The sequence below is a fragment of the Hesperophylax consimilis genome, chromosome 7 (genome assembly GCF_061612785.1).
Source record: "Hesperophylax consimilis isolate HC1 chromosome 7, BYU_Hcon_1.0, whole genome shotgun sequence".
In the NCBI taxonomy this organism is placed as follows: domain Eukaryota; kingdom Metazoa; phylum Arthropoda; class Insecta; order Trichoptera; family Limnephilidae; genus Hesperophylax; species Hesperophylax consimilis.
The window spans coordinates 434354-460013 of NC_142842.1; the positions used below are offsets into that span (position 1 = coordinate 434354).

Consider the following 25660-nt stretch of genomic DNA (forward strand, 5'->3'; position numbering starts at 1 on the left):
AGATACAAGTACATTCAAAACTTTTAAGTTAACTTGGGTTACATTAGTATTGATTGAAAATATACGATAGTATAGCTTTCTCGTACCTACATTCCGAGCAGTTAAATATAGCCACTACATGTGCGAATATATTACCATCTTCATGTAATATAGGTACAAGGGAGTGTTTGAAATACTCAGTTAAAAAAATATATATTAATTCCACATTGCGTGTATCTTATTTTATTATATGCTTTTGTTGTAACATTTAATATTTTTTTCTTTTTTCGTTGTATTATGTTTCCTTATTGTTTTAATTTTGTAGAATTTAAATTAACTGTGATACTCAACTATTAAACTTTGTAGTGTGTAAAAACCCATTAGGTCGTGTAATAAATAAATAAATAAATTACTTTAAAATTTTCCGACTTTATGTCCGGGTTAAATCTTCCCCATAGGAAAAACTAAACCCTTCCACACACTTTTCCACAAATGATCATCTAGTCAATTTACATTATGCAAAAGCATTATATAAGCAAAATAAATACAAAAAAATACAAGAACAACATGTCAACTCACCAGAGATCAAATGGGAAAATAATTCACCGACTCCAGATATTTACATATCAGAGGGTTCGGCTCGGTACAACTCCTAAGAGGGCCTATATATCCTACTGATCCTTCAAAATAAATATTTAAAAAATCTTTCGTTATGTTCTCATGTATTTAAAATGACTGATTTTTGCATTTTTGAATATATAAATTTGTTGATAGATCTCCAAATTTTTAATGAGAGCGCTAGGTAAAATGCCAGTAGCCCAAATAACAAATGGTAATATTTTTAGTCTGAGAATGCCAAATTATATATATTTCAATTAATAGTTACTATTTGTAAGAATGGTGAAACTTAAAGTATTTGTCTCGCCTTTCAAAAGAAGAAATTTACCTTTCGAATGTTAGCGATCAAGAAAATTTGTTTCGATTAATTTGTGTTATTTTACAAATTGATATTCTCAGTATCGACCCCTGGTGAAGGACCACGATTAAGAATTAAAGCTTAGCTTTAAATGGCTTAGGCCCCACTACCTTCAGCTTCACAACACACCCCAAATGGGGATGCAATAGTCTCATTGGCTCCAGGCGGTTGGTAATAGTTGGGCGGTTTCAAATAAAAATATACCTCGGTAAAACACAATTTTAAAATTTTCAGGACAGTTTGAAACTTTCAGGTGACCCTGGAAAATTGATTTTACTCAGTTTCACTAGCTTATTGTGTTTGGTGGACCATAATTTAAATATTAAAATAAATACATAATAAATTAATAATGCAATTGTACACAAATCATGCAGTAGTTTGTCCACAAAGTAGTAGCTAATCACAGTTTCCATAAACGAAAAACTGAAAAAACTACCTATTGACTGATCCCCAGTCTTTGTTAGAAAATTTTCCGTCGCTAGATAAAATCAGTATATTAAAAAAAAATGCCACGTCAAACTTCCTTATGATTTTTTAAAAAGAGATGCCAAGCTGTACCAGTAAAACACCTAAACTCGCTCCTCATTATAATTTCCTTTGAATCAAATTTGTTAAGCAACGTCTGAAAGTGGATTTCTTTTACAATTTTTCAGGGCTCGTAATGAACTCAATATTCGTACCGTCACACACCCCTCCCGCCCCCTACCCCACAGGAGAGAGCCTTAAAATACGGCCTTAAAATCCGAGAATACTATTATTTATAGCATAGCATTTATATAAATATGTCTCTTTATAAATGCTATGTTATTATTCAAAATAATAATAACATATCATTTATATAGAGCAGTTTAGTGTCTTTTCACTTCAAGTGCGCTTTACTATAACAATCATTACTCTTTCATACGTCCATGGGGCGTTTGCGTTGGGTACATAAGGTTGCATTTTTTAACATAAGGGTTTTTACACAATTAATTAATATGGTTTACAATCGGATAAGGTTTAAAAAAGATAACATGTAAATCTTTTTTTTTTCAGAAATTATAATAAAAATACGGGCCTTGCATTCATATTTAATTATTTGCAAAAAATAATTCACTTAATTAAAAAAATACAGTTGGCGATTCTTTTGATAATAAATAATAACACATACAAATTTCTGTAATAAATATTTCTTGGCGTTTACTTATTTACATTAAATTTGAATTTACACTTAGTTCGGCTTTTACACAAAAATAACAGAATAAACCTAATGAGAATGAGCTATCGGAATAATACAAAAGTATTGTATTAGTATTGTAAAACTAAGTAGTGACATAAAATAAATAAAATCAATATTACAACATAAATCAATCAACTATAATTTGTAGGATTCAGCAACGTGCTGGAAGACTAGCACGGACGACCGATAAAGCTCAGTCAATACGATTTTGACGAAATCCGTCATCTATAATTATAACAATATTTGTATAGCGCTGTTTTTGTGCAAAATTAACTTTTGGGCACTGAACATATATTTAATACATTTCTACAGTGATCTATGTTATTTCTTACTATAGACTAGTCAAACTATTATCAATTATGTCAGATTGAATCCACCGGTTCGTCGATCACTAATACAAAGCTATACGTACGTGCATTTGATGGATGAACGTGATGCTAGAATGTAAATATGTATTTATTTATATTTTATACAGGCAGATAATATACACTACCATACTGACCTAGTAGGTCACTCGAGATTAATTATTGTTTATTAGAGAAATTTAGATACGGTTCGCACGCACAGGACATCATTGAAAATTCCGGTTTTTATTTTAATAATATATTTGTAGCGATCATAGATTCATCTAGATTGTCTAGCTAAAGGTAAACAATACGAGCTACCTGTCTATGGGCTACTGACGTCTGGAACTACCTACGACAGTAATATTTTTGTTTGGCGAAGCACATTACGCGAATTCGCTGGAAGGTTCTAGCCTGTTGCCTAGGCATAATTTCATGGCAAACAAAAATTCCAATAGCACCCAGACTTAGCGAATTGTCTCAATTTTACCCGCGATCTCGCGCAGCTACTGATGCTATCGGCCGGGCTATATAAATAGGCCCGACGCAGCGAGCAGTCAGTCAGTCAGTCATTAGTCAGCCAACAATTAGCAAGTCTCAATGAGTGATAACCCGCGCACCTCCACTTCGCGCAGGACAATATACACGGCTCTGCACGGTTCATCTATGGACTCCACCGGGATTATCACAGCGCCCTGGCCCCGGCCATCTGGTTCCAGCACATCTGACCAGCGCTACATTCTCGCACCTAGACCACGCGGCATCCTTCCTGGTCTATGCACCTCCCGTACAACCGCCGACCAGGTCCACCGAACTTTCGGCTTCCCTTTTCAGTACTGGAGCACCCGGAAGACCCACGCTCTTCACCAGTTCCTAACAGTCAACGGGTCCGGTCACCAGCAGCGGCACTCACTGACCCGCGCTTGACCAGCATCACCGCCTTCATCCGGAGTCTTCAACATCGGTCCCAAGTCATATCACATTCGACAACCTGACTCAATAAAACACTGTGACCTTCACGACCTCTTTCATTTCGTGCCTCCTCACCAGATCCCCACATATTTATATTCTTTAATGAGCGTGTTTAGGAAATGCGTTGGCGGTACAGTACAAGGTTTTTATCAGAATTCACTTTCCTAAATTTGATTCGTCCCTTGGTATAAGATAGATTTCTAATAATATATATCCAATAAGAAAAGTGTGCTTAGGATATATACAAGAATGCTACTCTCAGGAATGGTATATTTAGTTTAAGGGTAAGAGAGCGTAAAATGTTAATTTTTAGTTTATGCCTAAATTCTGTTGGACTTGTTATGGATTAAGATCCATAACAATTCCCTCAGGAACTAAGGTTCCTGAGGGAATTTATTCCACACCTTTGGCCCAGATACTCCGAAAGCATGATCACCAAACTTAGTATTTGGCTTGCGTTTAGGTTCCATCAGCCTGGCTATAGTTGATGGTGTTGCTGATCTAAGAGTTAACTGCCCTAGACCAGTGTTTTTTGGGACACATAGTTCAGAGATGTAGGGTGGAGACATTTCAATGATGGATTAAACACCATCCAGAACAATTTGTACTGGATTCTTTCAGAGAAATTGAGCCATTAAAGGTAACAAAGGTGTTCTAATATTTGCGAATATTAAGAGACCCCTGTTATGAGCCGTGCTGCTGCATTAAACACTGATTGAAGTTTGTCGATTTTCATATTTTGGAAGGATGGCATAAATGCTATTGCAGTAATTTTTTAATTTTTTTTTTTTAATTTTTTTTTTTTAATTAATAATTCTTTTATTGACTAAAAATTTTACATTTTTTTTTAGACAATGTATAGATAGTCCCACGAAGCTGCCACATGGCTGCTTGTCTGCAGGTTCTATCTCAATATACAATTATAATACAATATAAGTCTCCCGTTATATAAAATTGAGACGTGAGACTACGTAAGAGTTGATAAGTAGTTTTTTTGCCTCCGTAGGAAGGTTTTTTGGACAGACTTGAGTTTTCTTAGGTAAAAAAAAACCAATGCTGACAGTTCTATTTATTTGACATTTAAGCGAAAAGTCCGAATCTATTGATACCGAGAAGTTCGACTTTTGTTTCTGGATGATATCGCTGCCGGAAATAGAAATAGGTGAATCTTATACGAAATGTCGACGTCTATTTGTGGCCGCCCAGAGAAACTCAGTTTTAGATGGATTCAGCTTCAGCTTGTTTGAAGACATCTAACGAATTATTTCTTCTAGACATTCAGCCATACGGATCTTGAGACTATTGATTACGTTTGGATCGCATTAAAAATAAACTTGCTGATCGTCAGCGTAGCAGCGAGACAAGAAACCAAGTGACTCGATTATTTTGTCGACATCTTTTGTAAAAAGGATGAAGAGAAGTAGACCCAAAACGGATTTCTGGGGTACCCCTGAAGAAAGTGTTGCGAAGTTAGACAGTTTATTTCCAACCTTCACGACTTTTAAACGATTGGATAGATAGGATGCCAGCCAATCTTTGATGTCGGAATTCAAACCAAATGTTTTCTATAATCCTAATCAAATGCTGAACTCGTATCTAGGAGTGGAATAAGTGCCAACTTACCCGAATCTACGGCAAGAGTTATGACTGGCAGGATACAAAGTTCCTCATAAAATACTACTACTTCCGTAAAAAAAGTTATGTTGATAGTGATTACTTTTTATCATTTTTTAACATAAAATATTGCATTCCTCTTTATAATTTCTAGAAATTTGAGTGTTGAGTAATTTCATCCACGGTTTTTTCGAACTAACCTAAAAATATTGTTAACGTTAATAATATAGTTTTTAGTATTAAAAATGAGTCAATCAGCAAACATTAATTTGGGTGATGTGCAGAAGAAACCAATAAAAAGTAACATACTAAAAATGTTCTGCTATAACCTGCCCTAATGGAACACGAACACCCATCTTTTCGGAAGCCGGATTATTGACTGACTCTAAATGTGATGCTCCAAAACATGCAGTTTTATTAGGGTTTTAATGTAACAAATTTTTCCCTACCGATAAAACACAAGGCCTCTAAGTCTATAATAGCCAGATAACATTTGAAACACCCATATGAGGTAAAAATTGTGAGGCGCGTATGACGCTGTTCTATTTGTATAAAGAACATTAACTTTAAATTCAGTAAATTTAAAACGATTCACCACTTCATGGAAAATAAGAATCTAGAAAATGATAAAAAAAAACATTCCACTAAAAAAATAAACTTTTAAAATAGCATACCTTTGAAAATAGAAAATATCCGGAGCCCTTCTCGGCGCTAAAACCTTCAAATAATAACGGTGATAAATAAACCGGCTTCTCTCTTTCACGAGAAGTAAAGTAAACACGGGGAAGTTGTCTGTGCAAACACAGGGCTGGGAATGTGTTCTTTGCATTACACCGGGAAGTGTTTGGGGACGTCTTATAACGGTTTCAAATCATAAGTTTTCACGTCTGTTCCTTCACATGCAAAGGTAAGCTTTAAATTTATTGGAAGATTTGTTAAATGTATTCAAAGCATCTTTATCTTTACTATAAGCAGAAAATCTGCTTGTATGTTTGTTAAGAAGCATCCAACGGAACGGTGAGCTCTTGTGCCATGAGATTTGCACAGCTTTGAATGAAATATATACGTCAATAATAAAATCAGTTCATTATGTGAATATCGTACAAGCACAAACTATGGCATCCCCAATTGTGGTATTTTTTAAAGCTGAATGCAGTAGGGAGGGTAAGGAGATGGGAAAGACAACGACGAATTACCTGGCTATTCAGATCTGGTCACCAAACACGGCTAAAGCCATTTCAAGCGATGTTTCAATTCCGATTGGTAGCTGGATTCACCAGGGCGATACTGGGGGTATCTAACACTCTGAAATACACAGCCGTTGTAAAACGAAGGATTATGCATGCAGTCTCGTGAAGGAGAACAACACTGATGGTCACACTAAATCACATACAGGGAATCGCATGCAGAGGAATCACGGGAGCCATGCAAACCACTCCAATACTAGCCATGGGAGTGCTCCTAAACCTACCCTCACTAAACCTAGAAATAGAGCTGGCAGCAGCCTACAGGCTACAATGAAAAGATCGATAGGGAGGTGAGGAATGAGACACGGTTCCAGGTCCTACCTCCAAACGGGAACTAATCTGGTTTACAGATGGGTCCAAGATGGAGGAGGGAACAAGGGCCGGAGTCTGTCTGGAGGGATCCAAGAGGGAACTCAGTATACCTATAGGAACACACTGTACTGTGTTTCAAGCTGAGATGGAAGCCATCTTGGCCTGCGCACAGGAGAATATACGTATCGGGTACAGGAATAAGAACATAAGCATATGTTCTGATAGCCAGGTGGCCCTAATCTTGGTACCAGGACATAAATGTATTGAGGGCAACAAGCGGGCTGACGAACTAGCAAGAAAATGGGCTAAAACACCACTTGTAGGATCCAAGCCGGCCGTAGGAGTAGCAGCTTGCCACACAAGATTACATCTTGATAGGTGGGTCAAATCCCAGCAGACAAAGAATGGAAGACACCTAGAATGAGACAATCCAAAGTACTCATAAAAGGATCAGACCCTAGACGAACAAATAAATTACTCGATATGGACAGAAAGTCGCTGAGGGAACTTGTAGGACTACTAACGGGACACTGCCATCTTAGGAGACACATGCAGATATTGTGAGTGGAAAACACCAATAGATGCAGGAAATGTGAAGAGGATGAAGAAACTCCAATTCACCTATGGTGCCGATGTCCTGTCCTGGTGGGAACTAGGCTCAGATACCTGGGGAGACATACAGTAGAACCAGAATACATAGAAAAATACCCAATAACAACCCTGGTGAACTTTATTAAAGGGACTGGGTTGTTGTTAAAGGATTGAGGTAAAATGGGAGATAGCACAATGGGCCTATGGCCTTAGTGCTCACGGGAACTACGTGTAAACCGTCTCCGCCCTTTAAAAAAACAAAAGAACTCTGAAATGCGCCGCAAATATACTGCATATTACTTTTAATGGAAAGGTTGTGAAATAACACAAATTAAATAACCCGCCACCTCCGGATTGCTAGTCCAGAGCCTTACCTCTCTAGCACGAAGACCGTTTCTATAGAAGTTGAACTATTTCAGACAATTTATAAATAATGTTGACCTATTAATTTCAATATCACAATTTGGCATTTTCTTATAATTTCTTTACTGTGGGTCATTTCATAATTTCCTATGAATAAACCATGAATATGTTTTAAATAATTTAACATTTAGTTTTTATTTTAACGATTTCCGTTTTGCGTTCTATATTTTTTTACTGCCCTCTCTTCCACTGTAATTCACTGGGAAAGCAGCAAAATTATATAATTCACGAAGAAAATAATTTATCTTGTTAAGTTTTTTAATAGGTCTGGCAAATTGAAGAAGAGATCATCCAGCGTTCCGTAATAAAACCAATATAAAATGCCACCAATCCATTCAGATTGTGGAACCGGCCTAACTACCAAACACAGCTAAACGGGCAATTAAACCTTTGATAAATAATAAAATCTTATGGCGGGCGGCCGTAAAGCTACCCTTTTATAGTCACCCCCTCCCATCTCCCACCCCCTCCCATCTCACACCCTAACCACTGACCCAATACCACCCCGCTGTAGTCAACTAGGCCTTACTGACGTCATCGAACGGAAAGGCTGAATATTTTCCGTGGAAACATTATGTACGCACATTTCACAGGCAAATATCGTTTATTATTTAGGGGATCTTTCAAAGCTTGAGGTATCAATTTGTGAATTATATAAAACCTTTTTAACGCACCAAAATAGTTGATATTGATTATTTTTTCACTACCGTATTTCAACCTACAAATTCTTCCATCATCGTTTATCAAGTTCACCCTATAAGTGTGCGTGCGTGTGATAAACGAAATTCAATTATTTACTCAATTTTGGCCGCAACGACATTTACGAGATAGGTAACGAAACAAGCACAGAAATACACACATAATATTTTTCAATACTTCTTAGAATTGGCATATGAGTTTTATACTAACGTCAATGAAAATTTTATTTTTTATTTGGGTAAGTTGATATAGTATGTCCTGACCGATTCTATTATATTGTTTTACCTCTAAAATGCACTGATTTTCCTACAAAACAAAATATATTTTAGAATTATTAAAATAAATTAATTGTACTTACGTGTATATATGTGTATGAAGACAGACACAAAACTATAAAACTGTACTTACGTGTGTGTGAAGACAGATACTAAACTATAAAACTTCACTTACGTGTGTGTGAAGACAGACAATAAACTATACAACTGAACTTAAGTGTGTACGAAGACAGACACTAAATTATAAAACTGTACTTACGTGTGTACGAAGACAGACACTAAACCCTTAAACTGTACTTACGTGTGTATGAAGACAGAAACTTAACTATAAAACTAAAAATCTCATTACAAACTTGGTCGGCACCATGAAAAATGGACACCTTTTGTCAGTAGAATTTTTATGCCATCGCTAATATTATTTTATAGTATGTAACGCCATTTTTATCAGAGACATAATCCTTTGAAAAATCAATATGCATGCAAAAATAATTAATATGAGTAAATTACTTGGTGTACACAACTATTTAATCAAAACAATCGGCATTCTGTATCGACTCTTTTGGTTTCTTCGTTAGGATAAACGTATAGTGAAAATTAATAAACATAATAACAGACAAATAAGTGCCTCTAGACAAATCGATTTATTTTCAATAAATTTAATCACGAAGATTAAATGAAGATATAAATCTGAATATGTTTTTGAAGAAGAAACAGAAAAATAAAAAGATAACGGTCCAAACTAGGAATTGAACCCGGGATCTCTTGTCTTACCGGGAGAGGCGTCTTAACCACTCGATCATTGGAACCAATTTATTAAACGTTACATTTGTAAATATCTTATTTCATATTCAAAATTAACAATATCAGCTTGCAACTAATTTTTCCCATATTTTTGGCAGCCACCCATTTAAATTTTATTTATTGTGTATGTTTCAACTTTTTCTTCAATGATATATGTGATTTATTTCATTGATGGATAAAACCTCAAAATAAGTTAAGGAAAAAGATATTCCAAATATGGTCTGTTTTCTTTTTTTTATTCTTTTTTTATACATATATCATACAATATTTCGCTAAAGAAAAACATTTCGAGATTAGAGTTTTAAAATATGGTCAGACCGCGTGTCTGATTTGTATTTTCGGGGTTTTCACTGAAATAAAATGGGGGAAAATGAAAAGTACCTTTTTATCCCCGAATACGAATATCGAGCGAAGCCGGGTATTAAAAACAGTAAAAGAATGTTAACATCTTGGAAAGTATCGTTAAATCTGGGAATTCCATGAAAGCTTCTTCTATACAAGGTATCCGGGGGTAAAGTGCACAAACTTCTGGAGGTGATTCTACATGATGGTGGAAGTAAAAAAGAAAAAATAACTTTTTTTAAAATCCCTTGTTTTTTCCGACACATTGTTTTTTTCTTTAAAACAATTCTACTTTTGTACCTTAAAACGTTGAAATTCGTAAAAAATTATTTTCCTTTTTACTTGTACTATCATGTAGAATCACCTCCCGAAGTTTGTGTTCTTTATCCCGGACACCGAGTATAATTCTGTTTGAAAGTAATTACAATAACATAAGTAACACAGCCGCATAAAATCAACATGATTATTTCTTCAATAATTACAAAATTACAATAAGACGTCATTTTAATTTACATAAAATAAATAACTTCGTATAAACGACCACTTAATCAAAAGAATCGACTTATTTCAAAACTAATGGGTGATAATAATAATAATAACATAACATTTATATAGCGCAGTTTTGTGTTGTTTCACTTCAAGTGCGCTTAACTATAATAAACTTAAAATAAAATTTCCTGTTGTGTTCCTTTAAAAAAAATTAATTACATAATATGAAATAAAGAATAAACGGTTTACACAAAAGCAGAGAATAAAATTTAACAATAACAGTGCTATTGATGAGTGATGAACGTATAATATGTATATTTTTATACAGATTCCTTTGATAAAATAGTGATGTTGTTACGTAATACAGTCTCCCTATTGTTAAATAGGGCATGGTTGCCCCAACTTCCCCTCACCGCGTGTGTCGAACACGCCGCCAGATGGTCAAAATACGTGACCGGCACAGACCACACGCAGCGCCGCGGCCACAAGCTAATCGCCTCGCCGCGCTCCGACAGTCTAGCTCCGACCTCGGCCTTGACCGCATGGTCGCTCGCGGAAACGATCTACCCGCCAATGACTTGCATAAATTAAGCAATAACGAACGCGATCTCGTAACAGTTTCCAAACTAGAGGCATTTCGCTAATCGACTTACAATCATGTTTACTATTACGGCTCGAGCTAACTCAATGGAGTCCCGTTCCCGTGTAAAACCCCGAGTGCATATCTCTGCCTCAACTGTCCCGCCGCCTGTGAGCGCGGGAACGTCTGGCTCAACATGATGCCCCATACCACTCCTCAAGACGAATCGTAAGCTTTCAACCTATCCCCTTTTCTTGTGTTCAATTCTCGTAAATTCATGTAGAATCCACGCTTGATCCGGTCGTCATAAATTAGTAGAGAGAGTTAGTAGGGAGATCTATGTCAACCTGTATTTCTCGAGACATTTAATATACCTTGTGCCTTACTACCCATGTGTTATTATTATGTGATAAACCTACCCTTCGACCTCCTAACCGATGGGCGAGCCTGATGACCAAAGAAGCTGCCCGCCCCTGATAGTACACGAGTCGCCTGCTCTACCATTTTATCTGAGCTTAGCCAATTTAATAACCAGGTTCGATTCCCGGGTACCATATGTTAGCACTGGCGCAACGTGGGTTTTTTTTGGTAATTAATCGTCCATCGGGAGGTCAAATTGGAAATAATCTTGTACTCCTTCACTCTGTTTTCATGCCTTGTTTTGTATTAACCTTTGAATAACAATGTTTTCTTCCAATAAATCATAGCTGTTCTACAAACCATCGCGTCAAATCTAAAACAACTGTGTCACATTAAAGCCATTCGGTGTTAAATTACAAGTTTTACGAACCGTCACTCGACAAATTTTAAGTACCGGTATTCTATCACAAAGTGCGCAATCGACGTTTACTTCTTTTCGTACATCTCAAACATCACATAGTGATCCAAAACCACAATGGTTTACTTTCCAAGTGCAACTATTAGAGAGAATGAGCCACAATAAAAATACAATTCAACAGTTTCAAATCTTGTTCATGATACAAAATAAATTCCTTGTTAGTGGAGCCATAAGCCAGCATCGTTCTGCAAAATACATAGACAAGGAAAACTAACGCCCTTCTGTCATTTGATAATTCCGCTTTATATGTAATAAAGGTGGGTAGAGTATCCTTTTTGAAAGAAAAGTCTTGAAAGCCGACTTACCCTTTACATATAATTGAGATTCGCAATTGACGTAAACCCGGACTCTCGGCGCTTCTCCGCAATGGCCTGTCGATTGTCCAAGGGAAAGGGAATTTTACGAGTAAATAACCAAACACTGGTTCTGCTTAAATTCACACAATTTGTCACGAATCACAAACAAACCCTCCAATAATTGTTGAAAAAACAAACAATACTCTCTCGAAATCTGCACTTTGAATTTTTGTTTTTTTCGGAAGAAATTTTTTTCAAAAATATTCTTCACTCATCTAGGACTTTGAAATTTTTTCGGAAATTTTTTTTCAAAACACACATCTCAGGGACTTTTCCATCAAAAACACAAGGAAACCGCTGGCCATTTTTTTTTCCATAATTGAAACTTTGGAAATTTTTCGGAAATTTTTCAAAAACGCACATCTCAGGGACTTTTCCATCAAAAACACAAGGAAACCGCTGGCCATTTTTTTTTCCATAATTGAAACTTTGGAAATTTTTCGGAAATTTTTCAAAACGCACAATCTCAGGGACTTTTCCACTAAAATTGCAAGGAAACCCCTGGCCGTTTTGTTTTCACAAATCAAAGACTTGGAAATTTTTTTCAAAAAATTTTCTTCACTCATCTAGGACTTTGAAATTTTTTCGGAAATTTTTTTTCAAAACACACATCTCAGGGACTTTTCCATCAAAAACACAAGGAAACCGCTGGCCATTTTTTTTTTTCCATAATTGGAACTTTGGAAATTTTTCGGAAATTTTTCAAAAACGCACAATCTCAGGGACTTTTCCATCAAAAACACAAGGAAACCGCTGGCCATTTTTTTTCCATACTGGGACTTTGAAAAATTTCACAAAATTCTCCACCAACCATCACAAGCAAACCCCTGGTATTTTTTTTTGAAAAACAACCAGCCACACACTCAGACAATTCTTTTTCTTCTCACAAAGTCTAAATCAACTTCCACAAAATGAATCCTCGAAACAACACCTTAGGCATAATAGCCAACATCTGCTCTCAAAGTACTCAAAGTTTAGAAAAGGAATTAAAAGACAGGAATATTTCTCCTTTCAACAAAACCAAAAACGTCCTGATTAGGTACGCAACATTCTACAACAGGAAATATATTAGGAGACTGCAATTTCAACCCGGCAGTATAACAATCTCCGACACAAACATACCTGCTTGCACAGAAATTAAACCACCACTGTCTATACTCGAAGACTATGCTTGGAAGCTAGTCATTCCCTCAGAGGACACACAAAAAATTATCATCGACAATCACAGCGGCCCCGGATCCATACACCCAGGAACTTTCAAAACCTATAAGAAAATAGCCTTAAGGTATTACTGGCCAGGCCTGCTTAAACAAGTTCGCAACTATATCTCTAAATGCGACATTTGCAAAGCATACAAACATAGTACTGCACCCCCATCTGGTCTCATGAATAACCCCAAACGAGCGGACAGGCCACTACAATCACTCTCTATGGATCTCATCGGCCCCTTCCCCAGAAGCTACGCCGGAAACATGCATATACTTAGCATAGTGGATATATTCACCAAGTTCTGTTGGATCTTCCCATTAAAAAGAGCCACAGCATCTGCAATCATAAACTTGTTAGAAAAAAACATTTTTATCCCCTACGGCACTCCGCGCACCATCATTTGCGACAACGGAAAACAATTCATAGCTCTGGAATTCAAGGAATTTCTGGCCAAATACGGCATAAAGGATATTTTCTATAATACACTTTACACGCCTCAAAATAATACAGTAGAGCGTTACAACCAGACCATCAACACGGCTCTGGCAATCCTGGTTGACAAAGATCAACGAACATGGTGCAAAAATCTGGAAAAAATTCAAGCTGCACTAAACAATACGGTGAACCTCACTACTAGATACACCCCTTTCTTCCTGAAACATGGTATGGAACAAATTGTACATGGATCCTTGCATTGGGACGCTAGCCTCCCATCATCTTCCCTTTCTACTGATAACCCATCAGAGAACTACGCTCACCGTCTTGAAGAACTTTCCGCTATTTACAGCGAAGTCACAGATGCGTTGATACTTGCCCACAAAAGAGTGCAAACAGATACAATCTACGCAGGAAACATGTTACCTTTAAGGAAAACGACACAGTTTGGAGACGCAACAACACACTCTCACAAGGTGCTTTGTACTTCTCTGCAAAACTGGCTCCTCGCTTTGTTAAAGCAAAAGTGCTGAGAAAAATCTCAGATGTAGTGTATACCCTATCGGACGCCTCTGGTAAACACATCGGTAACTACCACGTGAAAGATATTGTCAAACTAGGAAGCGTAGACACATTGGACATCACCTTCACTAGGTCACACACACATAGCTAACAAACTTTTGGCTCTACCTTTGTCCCACAAGATTTGGCCCTCGTGCAGACAAACAGCATGTCTTATCGCGTTAGTTTCATATAAAAACTCGCATTTTGACCTCTGCAAGGTAACCTTCTCATTTTTTCTAAAAACACAGAAGTGTCAACTGTGGCTTTTAATCATTTCTCACCCATACATGTACTACTATGCTCTTTTGTATAAACCTTTTGTTATTTTTGTTTCTTTGTCACACCTCACCGTGTAATGTATATAAATTGTACTCACATTTTGTACATATTCTTCTCTGGAACTGATCATTCCAGTCAAGAGACTTTTTCCACCTCCAAAACGATTGATGCTCCCGGAGTCATGACCCTGGACATCAGTTGTCAGTCGTCACCATTCTGACACTTACGACACTAAATACATAACTATTTTTTGTCATAACTACCACAAAAGTCACGTACAACATTGTATGTAAATTTTTTTTTTAACTCCCTCATGTTCTCTGTTATTCACATTGTTTTTCACATTGTTCTTTCACATTTGTTCGTCACATTTGTTCCAATGGGTTCCATCGTACTTATAACAATGACCCTTTGCAACATACACCCAATTGAGGTGAATTTTTCTACCCCTGTAACTTGTAATCATAATGCGTGTGTAAATTCCAGTTTGGTATCGTCATTTGATTCAAGTTTACATAGGTGTAACAAATAAAAGTTACAATTACCTTTTTTTAAAGTTTTTTCAGTTTTGTCTAAAAAATTGAATGGCGCTCAACATTCCCATTTGCTCTAATTTGTTGTTTTTTCAGAATTTGATATTGACACGTCAATTCTAAAAAAAAAAGGTTGTTGTAAAGGAGAACAAACGCCGTTTTGTCCTCCTCATCAATAACAATGTATCATACATAACACCTTTCGGTCACATTGAGTATGTAAAATCTTAAGATCTCAACTTTCTGACCCCAATTTGTTATATTATGTACTATATTTTGACTTAAATGACATTAATTTGCCTTGTCAAATACACCGAGCCAGGTCACTTATATTAAGTCATCCTGTGTCTCTAGGTGCCTCTTGTATCTACTTGTAACATAAAGTTCACAACATTCGTGTTTGTGGCAATTTTGGCAACACCAAGTGTGTTCCCCGTTTTGTGTTTGGTCATTTTAAGTAAGTAAAACCCTAAAAGGTCTTAAATAATCACTACAAACCTTTTTTGTAAGCAAAAAGTAAGTAAAACCGATTAGGTCTCTTTTGCTATATGTGTGTCTTGTTTAAGACATCCTTATAGGCATATGTTTTGTATTATTGCCAACTTAAAGCATAAACCCAACCAAGGGTTATGCCATCTCAACATATTGTAAGCAAAGAGTTAGTAAAACCAAATAGGTCTCTTCTGCTATACTGTGTGTCTTGTGTAAGACATCCTTAGGCATATGTCTTGTATTATTGCCAACTAAACGCATAAACCCAACCAAAGGTTATGCCATCGTCATTTTTGATAATACCAATAGCCACTACTTTATTGTTTTTGACATTGTGTATGTATCTTTTTTTCCGGTATTGAAATGGTACTTTTTTTATTATTGAACGTTGATATGTTATTTTCATGATACATGAGAATGTTACAATATCCACCATGAGACGAGGGATCGTTATAAAATCTAACACTATACATGAGAATGTTATAATATCTACCGTGATACGAGAAGTTCGTTATAATTACTTTTTTACTGGCTCACATACACTGTGGCCAAAGAGATAATTTGTTCCATAAATGGTTATAAATATCTATGTTGTACCGTCCTTTCAATACTAGGGTTCTTTCGTAATTCGTTCAATTTCTACATGAGACGTGGAAACGTTATAATATTTACCATGATTCGTGCGAACGATACAATATCTTGTTGTTGTTTTCTTTAAATAAGTTGACACTATGTACTTGTTCTACCGGACGTAGATCATTTTACCCTGACTTGTCGCCCTTAATTGGGACCCTTTTGTATAACTCATAGCACCGAGGGAAATGTCCTTCACTGTAGTGAGAATTTTTGTTCTTAAATCATGTATATGTGTAAAGAGTTAGGAAATTTGCTGGTTGATATATTTCGTCCTCACATGGAGATCGAATTGAGAATTAGCTCAGTCACTATCAATTTTCGCTACTCAAACCCTCCATCCTTCACCCTTCCATCAAACTCTTGTACATTTGTAAAAGCTAGGAAATCTGCTGGTTGACCATATTTCGTTCTCTGAAAGAGATCGAACGGAGAATCAGCTCCATCACCAGCAGACCTTCTCGCTCAACGCCATTTTTTTTCTCATCCCTCATTATCTTTGAGGTTAATTTCATGAATCTGGAAGGTGTACCCTACGCACATAGCGTATCGTCTGTCTATAAGACAATCTTTATCCATGAAATTTGCTTCAAAAAACTTCCTTTTTTTCACCCCATTCCTAGGTAATCAACACATTTCTTGTAATTTTGAAAGTCGTAAGTTGTTATCGCTCATGCGCTAACACCGGCCATGGAAGGCCAACTTCTTTCAGAAACTTGGTGTTACTACGGTACAACCACCTACCTACCTTGTAAATCAAATAGGTAACCTCACGCCAGTCGTGATAGTTTTTGTCTCCCCAATCTCGGGATACTCATGGTATAGTCAGCATAATAGATCTCTCTCTACTCTCTCCTCTCTAACCAACAACGTTTTTTGTCTTTTTGTCTTTTCTCTTGAACACAATTTGTTTCTCTCCAAACGTTTTTCATCATTGGTCTACCAGGCAGGTAAACTTCAAGAATTTTGACTATAATAATAACCTGTCCCCGGATTAAAAAGAAGACCAGCAGCCCTCCTCATCACCTGCAAGCTGAGCTTCACTTCTTTGCCGCCTTCACTTCCATCACTCACTTCTCTCCAATCTCTGCGTACCAAAAAACACCCGACCGCACCCAAATTAGGTGTGAGTCGTGCGTGCAGTTGCAAATCAAGTTATCTCATCATTCAAACCACATTCAAAAGAACCAACCTCAGAGCATGCCAGCTCAAGGTTAGTTATGTTCCTGCAATCAACTACCTGCCGTTTGTACAAATCAACCATTTGCCGTTGTGCAACCGACCACTTGCCGTTGTGCAATCAACTATTTGCCGTTGTGCAATCAACCACTTGCCATTGTGCAATCAACTACCTGCCGTTTGTACAAATCAACCACTTGCCATTGTGCAATCAACTACCTACCGTTTGTACAAATTAACTACTTGCCATTTGTACAGATCAACTACTTGCCGTCGTACAATCAACTACGGGCCATTGTACAAATCAACCACTTGCCGATGCGCAAACTCAACATAATAGCCATCACACGCATCAATCATCAATCAACTTACTGGTATTACTCCATGTCTTTACCAACTTCATTTCACCTTGACAACCACTGCCCCACCACATCAGCATAATGGAATTCACGCTGGTACAACATCAGAACCCGGACACTTCCGGCCCTCAGCATCACCATCTCTCAACCACAACCAAGAAGCACAGTTCAATTTCTATGGCCCTAGTGATACTTGAGTGCAATCTCAAATGGGTCAAGTTACAGTGAAAGTGTAACTTAAATAACTTCAGTGAAATTACGTCTACTTGGTACTCAACGAACACTACGCTCTTCAAACTTAGCTTACAGACCAATGAAATTTTAGAGTCAGGTTGTTGTCTTTTCATCACTGCATAACCTTGTATGTTTGTCTTTTCATCACTGCATAACCTTGTATGTTTGTCTTTTCATCACTGCATAACCTTGTATGTTGTCTTTTCATCATTGCATAACCATGTACTCTTTCTTCTTTTTTTGTAAATCAACTTTTTTTCTCTCTCTACTCACCTCACGACAAGATGAAGAGGATTTTTAGCGCCTAAAGCTTCATTACCACGTCGCCTTTTACTGGCGGAGGGGGAATGTGTTACGTAATACAGTCTCCCTATTGTTAAATAGGGCATGGTTGCCCCAACTTCCCCTCACCGCGTGTGTCGAACACGCCGCCAGATGGTCAAAATACGTGACCGGCACAGACCACACGCAGCGCCGCGGCCACAAGCTAATCGCCTCGCCGCGCTCCGACAGTCTAGCTCCGACCTCGGCCTTGACCGCATGGTCGCTCGCGGAAACGATCTACCCGCCAATGACTTGCATAAATTACGCAATAACGAACGCGATCTCGTAACAGTTTCCAAACTAGAGGCATTTCGCTAATCGACTTACAATCATGTTTACTATTACGGCTCGAGCTAACTCAATGGAGTCCCGTTCCCGTGTAAAACCCCGAGTGCATATCTCTGCCTCAACTGTCCCGCCGCCTGTGAGCGCGGGAACGTCTGGCTCAACATGATGCCCCATACCACTCCTCAAGACGAATCGTAAGCTTTCAACCTATCCCCTTTTCTTGTGTTCAATTCTCGTAAATTCATGTAGAATCCACGCTTGATCCGGTCGTCATAAATTAGTAGAGAGAGTTAGTAGGGAGATCTATGTCAACCTGTATTTCTCGAGACATTTAATATACCTTGTGCCTTACTACCCATGTGTTATTATTGTGTGTTAAACCTACCCTTTGACCTCCTAACCGATGGACGAGCCTGATGACCAAAGAAGCTGCCCGCCCCTGATAGTACACGAGTCGCCTGCTCTACCATTTTATCTGAGCTTAGCCAATTTAATAACCAGGTTCGATTCCCGGTCTAACCATATGTTAGCAATGTATACAAAGTTATTTATTTGATTAAAATTTCACAACTATTAATTTCATGAATCATTCTGTCTTCGTTTATCTCCGTGGAGGAACAAGTGCGCTTATATCAGAATCAAATTTTCATAATCTGGTCCATTGAGAAACTATCTTCCACATTGCCTTGAAAAAAAAGTATTTATTCTTCATTGGCTTGAAAAGTTGCCCATAAGTATTTTAGCCCTTATTTGGTTACCAGATCTGTATAGCCAGGTACTTACCAACCTTCCTCTTCCTCGTCTCCTTCCCACTCACAGTAAGGACGCACGCACAACCGAAATTGGTATTTACAATAAAAATATATAAATTTGTTTTAGACTACTTTAGTGAAAATTCGTATATTTTATTGTGTCGAAATCATGGACTCTACCAAACCCTTTATTTGACTTGAATATTCTCTCTAATGTGTAGTACAATAATAATAATAATAATAATATTTGGCTAATTTATATAGCGCCGTTTTCACGAAAAATCACCACAAGGGTGCTGTACAAATATATTTCTTAAATAGTTAATACTAGAACTACTGACTTAAAACCAGTGACTTACCTCTATGACTTACGTACGACTAAGGCCTATAACTACTGTCTTACGTCTAAGGCCTATGTTATATTAGGTCCTATTTTTGTCTTTGTTTCTTTCATATACTTTTCCTTTTCCGTAGGTCCTTTTTTTCTCTTTTCGTGTTATATGTTTTGTATAATCCGTTAATACATATTTTTTATTTAAGTGATAAAATATAATAAAATAATAACGATAATATTTATAAATTCCTGTAATATTCAAAAATATGTTAATGAAAAAATAATAAAATACACAGATTTAGGAAATGAGATTAAAAGAATTTGGCATTCTCAAAATATAAAAATATTTCCATGTGTTATTTCGGCTACTGGCATTATACATAGCTCTCTCATTAAAAATTTAGGCGTATTAGATCTATCAAAAAATTTATAAATATAAAAAGGCAAAATCAGTCATTTTAAATAGATGCAGGATTACGAAAGATTTTTTAAATATTTATGTTGAGTTCTACCGAGCCGAACCCGCTGATATGAAAATATCTGGAGTCGGTGAATTATTTTCCCATTTGATCTCTGGTGAGTTGACGGGTTGTTCTTGTATTGTTTTGTATTTATTTTGCTTACATAATGCTCTTGCATAATGTTGATTAAGTAGATGATCATTCGTGGAAAAGTGTGTGGAAAAGTCGGAAAAGTTAAAAAAACGTAAATTATTACTAATGAGTTTAAAATTCATTACGGGAGCTAAAAGGAAATTATTTTTATAGATGAATACGAATTTAAAAGGGAGTTTGAAGAGCGTACATGGATTTTATAATAGACTAGACAGACTTAACACAGTTAATTGAAAAATATTTCACAAATACATTAAAAAGGATACACAGAAGTTAGAGAGTTCCAAAGAAATATTGTGTCACTATTAATAAAGCTGATGAGGAAATATCTTTTTAGAGGTTTTGCCAATATATATATTAGTAATGAAAGTTTTAGATTACTAGTTAATGCTTCGTATTACCTACATAAGATGTATTCTAAAGAACTCCAAATTTAGTGTGGGTAAATGAAGATAAGTGTAATTGATTTTGTGATCATGTTTCGTGCTGCTGTGTGTCGGAATTGCAGGCAGGTTTGGTGTTGTGTGTGAGTAGTGTCGATGTTTTGTGATGCTGTATATTGGAATTGCAGGCAGGTTTGGTGTTGTGTGTGAGTAGTGTCGATGTTTTGTGATGCTGTATATTGGAATTGCAGGCAGGTTTGGTGTTGTGTGTGAGTAGTGTCGATGTTTTGTGATGCTGTATATTGGAATTGCAGGCAGGTTTGGTGTTGTGTGTGAGTAGTGTCGATGTTTTGTGATGCTGTATATTGGAATTGCAGGCAGGTTTGGTGTTGTGTGTGAGTAGTGTCGATGTTTTGTGATGCTTTATATCGGAATTCCAGGCAGGTTTGGTGTTGTGTGAGAGAAGTGTCGATGTGTTGTGATGCTGTATATCGGAATTGCAGGCAGGTTTGGTGTTGTGTGTGAGTAGTGTAGATTTTGTTGTAGAATGGCAGTTGTGATGTTATGTTTTGGCAGAATCGTAAAAAGAAGTAATTGTGCAAGTAAGTATATATCTTTGACATGTGTATTCTATGGTAGATGAGATATTTTTCTTACGGCTCAATTTTGGATAACTTTTATTCCGGAACTTTGTTTCTGATTAATTTAAATAAAATAAAAGCAAAGCCTAAAAAATACAGCCCACCCTTGTTGAAGGAACGTTGCACGCGACTGCAGGGCAGTTATGTACTATGATTACTAAGTGTGCATAACGAGTGTGTTGTGTGTGTTGCAGATTGGTTCCCCGGATGGGCGGCGCACGGCGGCTACAACCGGCAACCCAACGACGATGGGTTATCCGCCCAGGACTGCGTGGAGCTTCGCAGGGCGTACAGCCCGCCGCCCCCCGCCCCGCCCGCGCCGCCCTCCCTGGCCGACAGCCACCGCTGGAACGACCGCGACTGCAAAGCACCCAACTTCTACGTCTGCGAGAGGCCGCTCGCTGACGGTAAGCTGTCCTACATAATCCTTAAGACGAGAAACCAGAGCTTAAAACTTTAAATTAACAAGAATCTTAACGTAAGTGAAAAAGTCGTGCCCAAAAATATGCAACGCGCGGCTCTGGTGTATTGAAGAGACCCGTGGTTGAATTTTCCCTACCAAATCTCTAAAATAAAGCGGGGAGAACCCTAACGATATAAGCGATGAAGTCGTGTAAAAACAATATTCGGCACGCGGCCGGCGTAATGGATGGACTTACGGTCGACTTTGCCCTAGCAGGCCTAGCAAATCGATCTTTCCATGGGACTTATTTTAATTATTTCCGATGAACGTATTATTAAAATCTCAACTTTTTCTCGAAGAATCCCCCGGGAAGTTAGTAATTAATCGTCTAGAAAAATAAAATGTGGTGTATACCGCTAATATTATTCATAGTTGAATATAGTTTTATAAAATTTTCCAACCGTTTTACTTAAAACATTTTAATGTTAATGTCCCGTTTTATTAATCTTAAATATAAATAACTGACATCCGTAGGGATCCCTCTAGATACTTTTGACATTTTAGTAATACGTTCAACAGAAATATTTAAATTGTGAGCGTCGAGCAAACCCCCGTTATTAGTCTTATATTGCCTCAATCCATCATCTATCGGTGATATCTCTATTCTCTTGATACTGATAGCAATACTCTTAGTATCGCCCTGGTAAGATGCCTCCATTTGAAATAGAAATGTTGCTTTATAGCTTCATCTTTATTTGTTTATCTAACTGTTATGTACTTACACTGTTTACATTCGTGCTAATACAATTTTTTTAAATTTATTTATTCATTTACGCCCGTTGGGGCAAGTTAAAAATAATAAACAAGTTTAAAATTGTTATATTACATATTGCACCCAAATAAACAAAATAATAATATTAATAATACCATAATACGGGTATGTTTCTAGTGTGGTAGTGAAAAAGCATGTAAAAAACTGTATACAAATATATTTTACGAATAAAGGAAAGAAAATAAAATAATAATAATAAAAATTCACATCAATACAAAAACTACACAAACGATATAAGAAAAATGTATTAATACCTGCCTGGAGTAAATAACAAAAATCAGCATAAAAGAAAAAAAGGAAATTACATAAATATTTACATTAAAAAGTTAGTTACAAATTATATAATATACTCGTATGCTATAGAAACAAAATTTCTGATTTAAATTTGAGTATGGAATAAATGTAAATATCAAGGTAACTGAATTTATTTCCAAGACTATGCAGTCGTTGCACCAGGGAATTAATAAAATAGTAGCTTTTAGATGAATGAACAAAAAATACCCCAGGAGGTCTCGTGTTACAATTTGGCACTCGGAACGTTATTAGTTTGCTTAAGTCAGGTGCATCCATTAAGCCATTAACTAATTTAAATAAAAGTACCAAATCGCTCATGGTTTTTCTGCAAGATAAGTCTGTTTAGTAAATTAATTTCATTAAATTAACGTAGTTAATTTGGTCAGTGGGTATGAATAGTTTGAAATTGGTAAACCTTAAAATTTTGCATTGAATTCTCTCAATTTTAATTTGATTTACTTTATAGTATGGGGACCAGATAGTTGAATTATTTTCAAAATTACTTCTTACCAATTTAGTGAAGAGAATCTTAAAAGAATAGCTTAACGTAAAATCTTTTACTTTGTTTTCAAAATAAATCAAAAACATTTCATATCTTTATTTGTTACTTGATGTGTGGTAAAAATGTTAAGTTTTCATCAAAAAAGATACCTAGATCTTTGATATGAGACATATTTAAGAGGAACATTGTTAATGCTATAATGAGACATAATAACTATTTCGAGAGAATGATATAAATTGACATTTATCAATATTTCAATAAGTTCATTATAATTACACCACTCCAGTAAGCGATCGCGATTACATTGAAGAGTATTACAATCATCTATGGAGGTAATCGTTTTGAAAATCTTGAAGTCATCGGTAAACAAGAGTATGTTAACTTCTTCAAAATATTGTTAAAATATCGTTGGTAAAAAGATAAAATAATAATTTACCTCTCAAGTGAGAACCCTGTGGAACTCCACTGGAAGCTTCAAAGTGCTTAGAAATGTAATCTAAAATTTTAAGTAAACTTTTTCTGGATGACAAGTAACTTTTGAACCGGAAATACCTAGAGCTTTCAGTTTTTTAATTAAAATTTATCAAATGCCTTGCTAAAGTCTGTGTACGTGTACACTGTATCAGTTTGAGAACGTTCCTTAAAAGTTTTGAATAGATGGTGTTGATAAATCATAAGATTTGTTAGTATTGATCATCCAGAAATGAATCCGTGAAGAAATGGTGTCTTCACTTTGATTACTGCCATGTTAAGTTTTTATAGTAAGAAAGATTCAAATAGTTTATTGCTGTTTTTAATTAATCAATTGTGTTGTATCACAATTATGTAATTAAATTTTTAATTTATATATTATTTGTGGCTTGTTCCAGAGTGGAAGATACTCTCAATATCACCTTGGTAAAAAAAATCACCATACACAGTTGAAACGGTGCTTGAAATTACTTTTGTTGTGTTTAGTGACCAAATCTGAATAGTCAGCTACTTTTTAATCATTCTGTTTTCCATCTCTTTTACCATCTCACTACCTTCAGCCTTACTCACTGGTTACAGACGGTTGGGAGCAGTTAATAAATAATTAAAAAAATATAAATATATTTTAAATTTACGTCATTTAAGTATACCATTTTATCTAACAAATTAAGTTTGCCTTATTTATTTTGTCTGGAAAATTTTCATTAAGACGTTATAAAAAAGCAAATCATTTCGCTACTTACGTAGATCGTTGGAAGCAGTGGAGAGCAGTCTATGAAGGCTAGAACGCTAGGTACGAACCAAAAGAAAAAATATATTTTTTAAATACGACATGTTTCTGATGGACATGTATTTTTTCCGTGAATTTGTATGTGGAGGATGATTAAAAAAATTGGAAATTTTCAAAAATTCTGTGGGCAATTTATTCTTCTTTTGATTATTTTTATTTTTATGTGACACCTCACAAGAGCGCCCTTGTCTGTACAGTGTAAAGGCAAGGGAGCTAAGTCACCACCCGGTTGGGCAGCGTTGCGAGGCTCAAATTATATGAACAAGGAAAAATAGATGCCGATAACTCGTTCCACATACGAGTTGTCTCGCACAAAAACGAGTCGAAGAAGCGGTCCGTTCTCATGAAGACAACATTAACTGTGAACGGGTGTTTCGCTCGTGTACGTCGAGTTTAACCCACGTGTATCGGTGCACCGGATATCAATCCTGCTAGCACGTTAGAGCAGGCTACGTTAAAATACCCGTAGAATAGACTCAGCATCGCCCACATTGCATATGTGCATTAGAGATGGCAATCGGTCTGTTAACAACGGATTATCAACTAGACGGACTGCCTTACTTTGCTACGAATCCAGTAGGTTTATCATGTATTGTGGGGCTCCAGCCCAGAGGTGGCTTCCATATTCATTTGTTGGGCGTACTTTAGGTTTGTTTAAGTTTAGCAGCTGGTTACTGTTAAAGAATCTACTAGCCCTATAGAAGACGTCAAGCTTCTACAGAGCCCCGATACTTGAGCCGGTCTAATATACTTACTCACCAAGCATTTCAATGGAGTCCTTATCTTTGATCTCCATCTTTGCAGAATTCCGACACGATTGGGTTTTTGAGATGTTGAAACTGACCGGGTTGGAATTACCCCAGAATCGAACCTTCTCGAGGTGGTTAACTTTTTATCTCAAAAATTCCCGAACTGAAAGGACATCTAGAGTGGGGAACGAGGGTTTTCAGAAAGATAACCCTATGCTTAATTAATATTACATTTCTAATAACGGGGTGCTTTTAGTGCGATGCAAATAAAACCATGATTTAGAACAGAATCTGACAGTGTATACAATC

At 36.5% G+C, this 25660-nt stretch overlaps 1 protein-coding gene across 1 annotated transcript in view; it reads left to right on the forward strand.

Moving 5' to 3' along the window:
- Positions 1–25660, forward strand: part of LOC149422101 (uncharacterized) — a 592400-nt gene that overhangs the window by 319323 nt on the left and 247417 nt on the right. The window contains exon 8 of the mRNA XM_089633082.1: positions 21505–21717. Coding sequence (XP_089489208.1) covers positions 21505–21717 — 213 coding nt within the window. The remainder of the gene's footprint in view (positions 1–21504; positions 21718–25660) is intronic.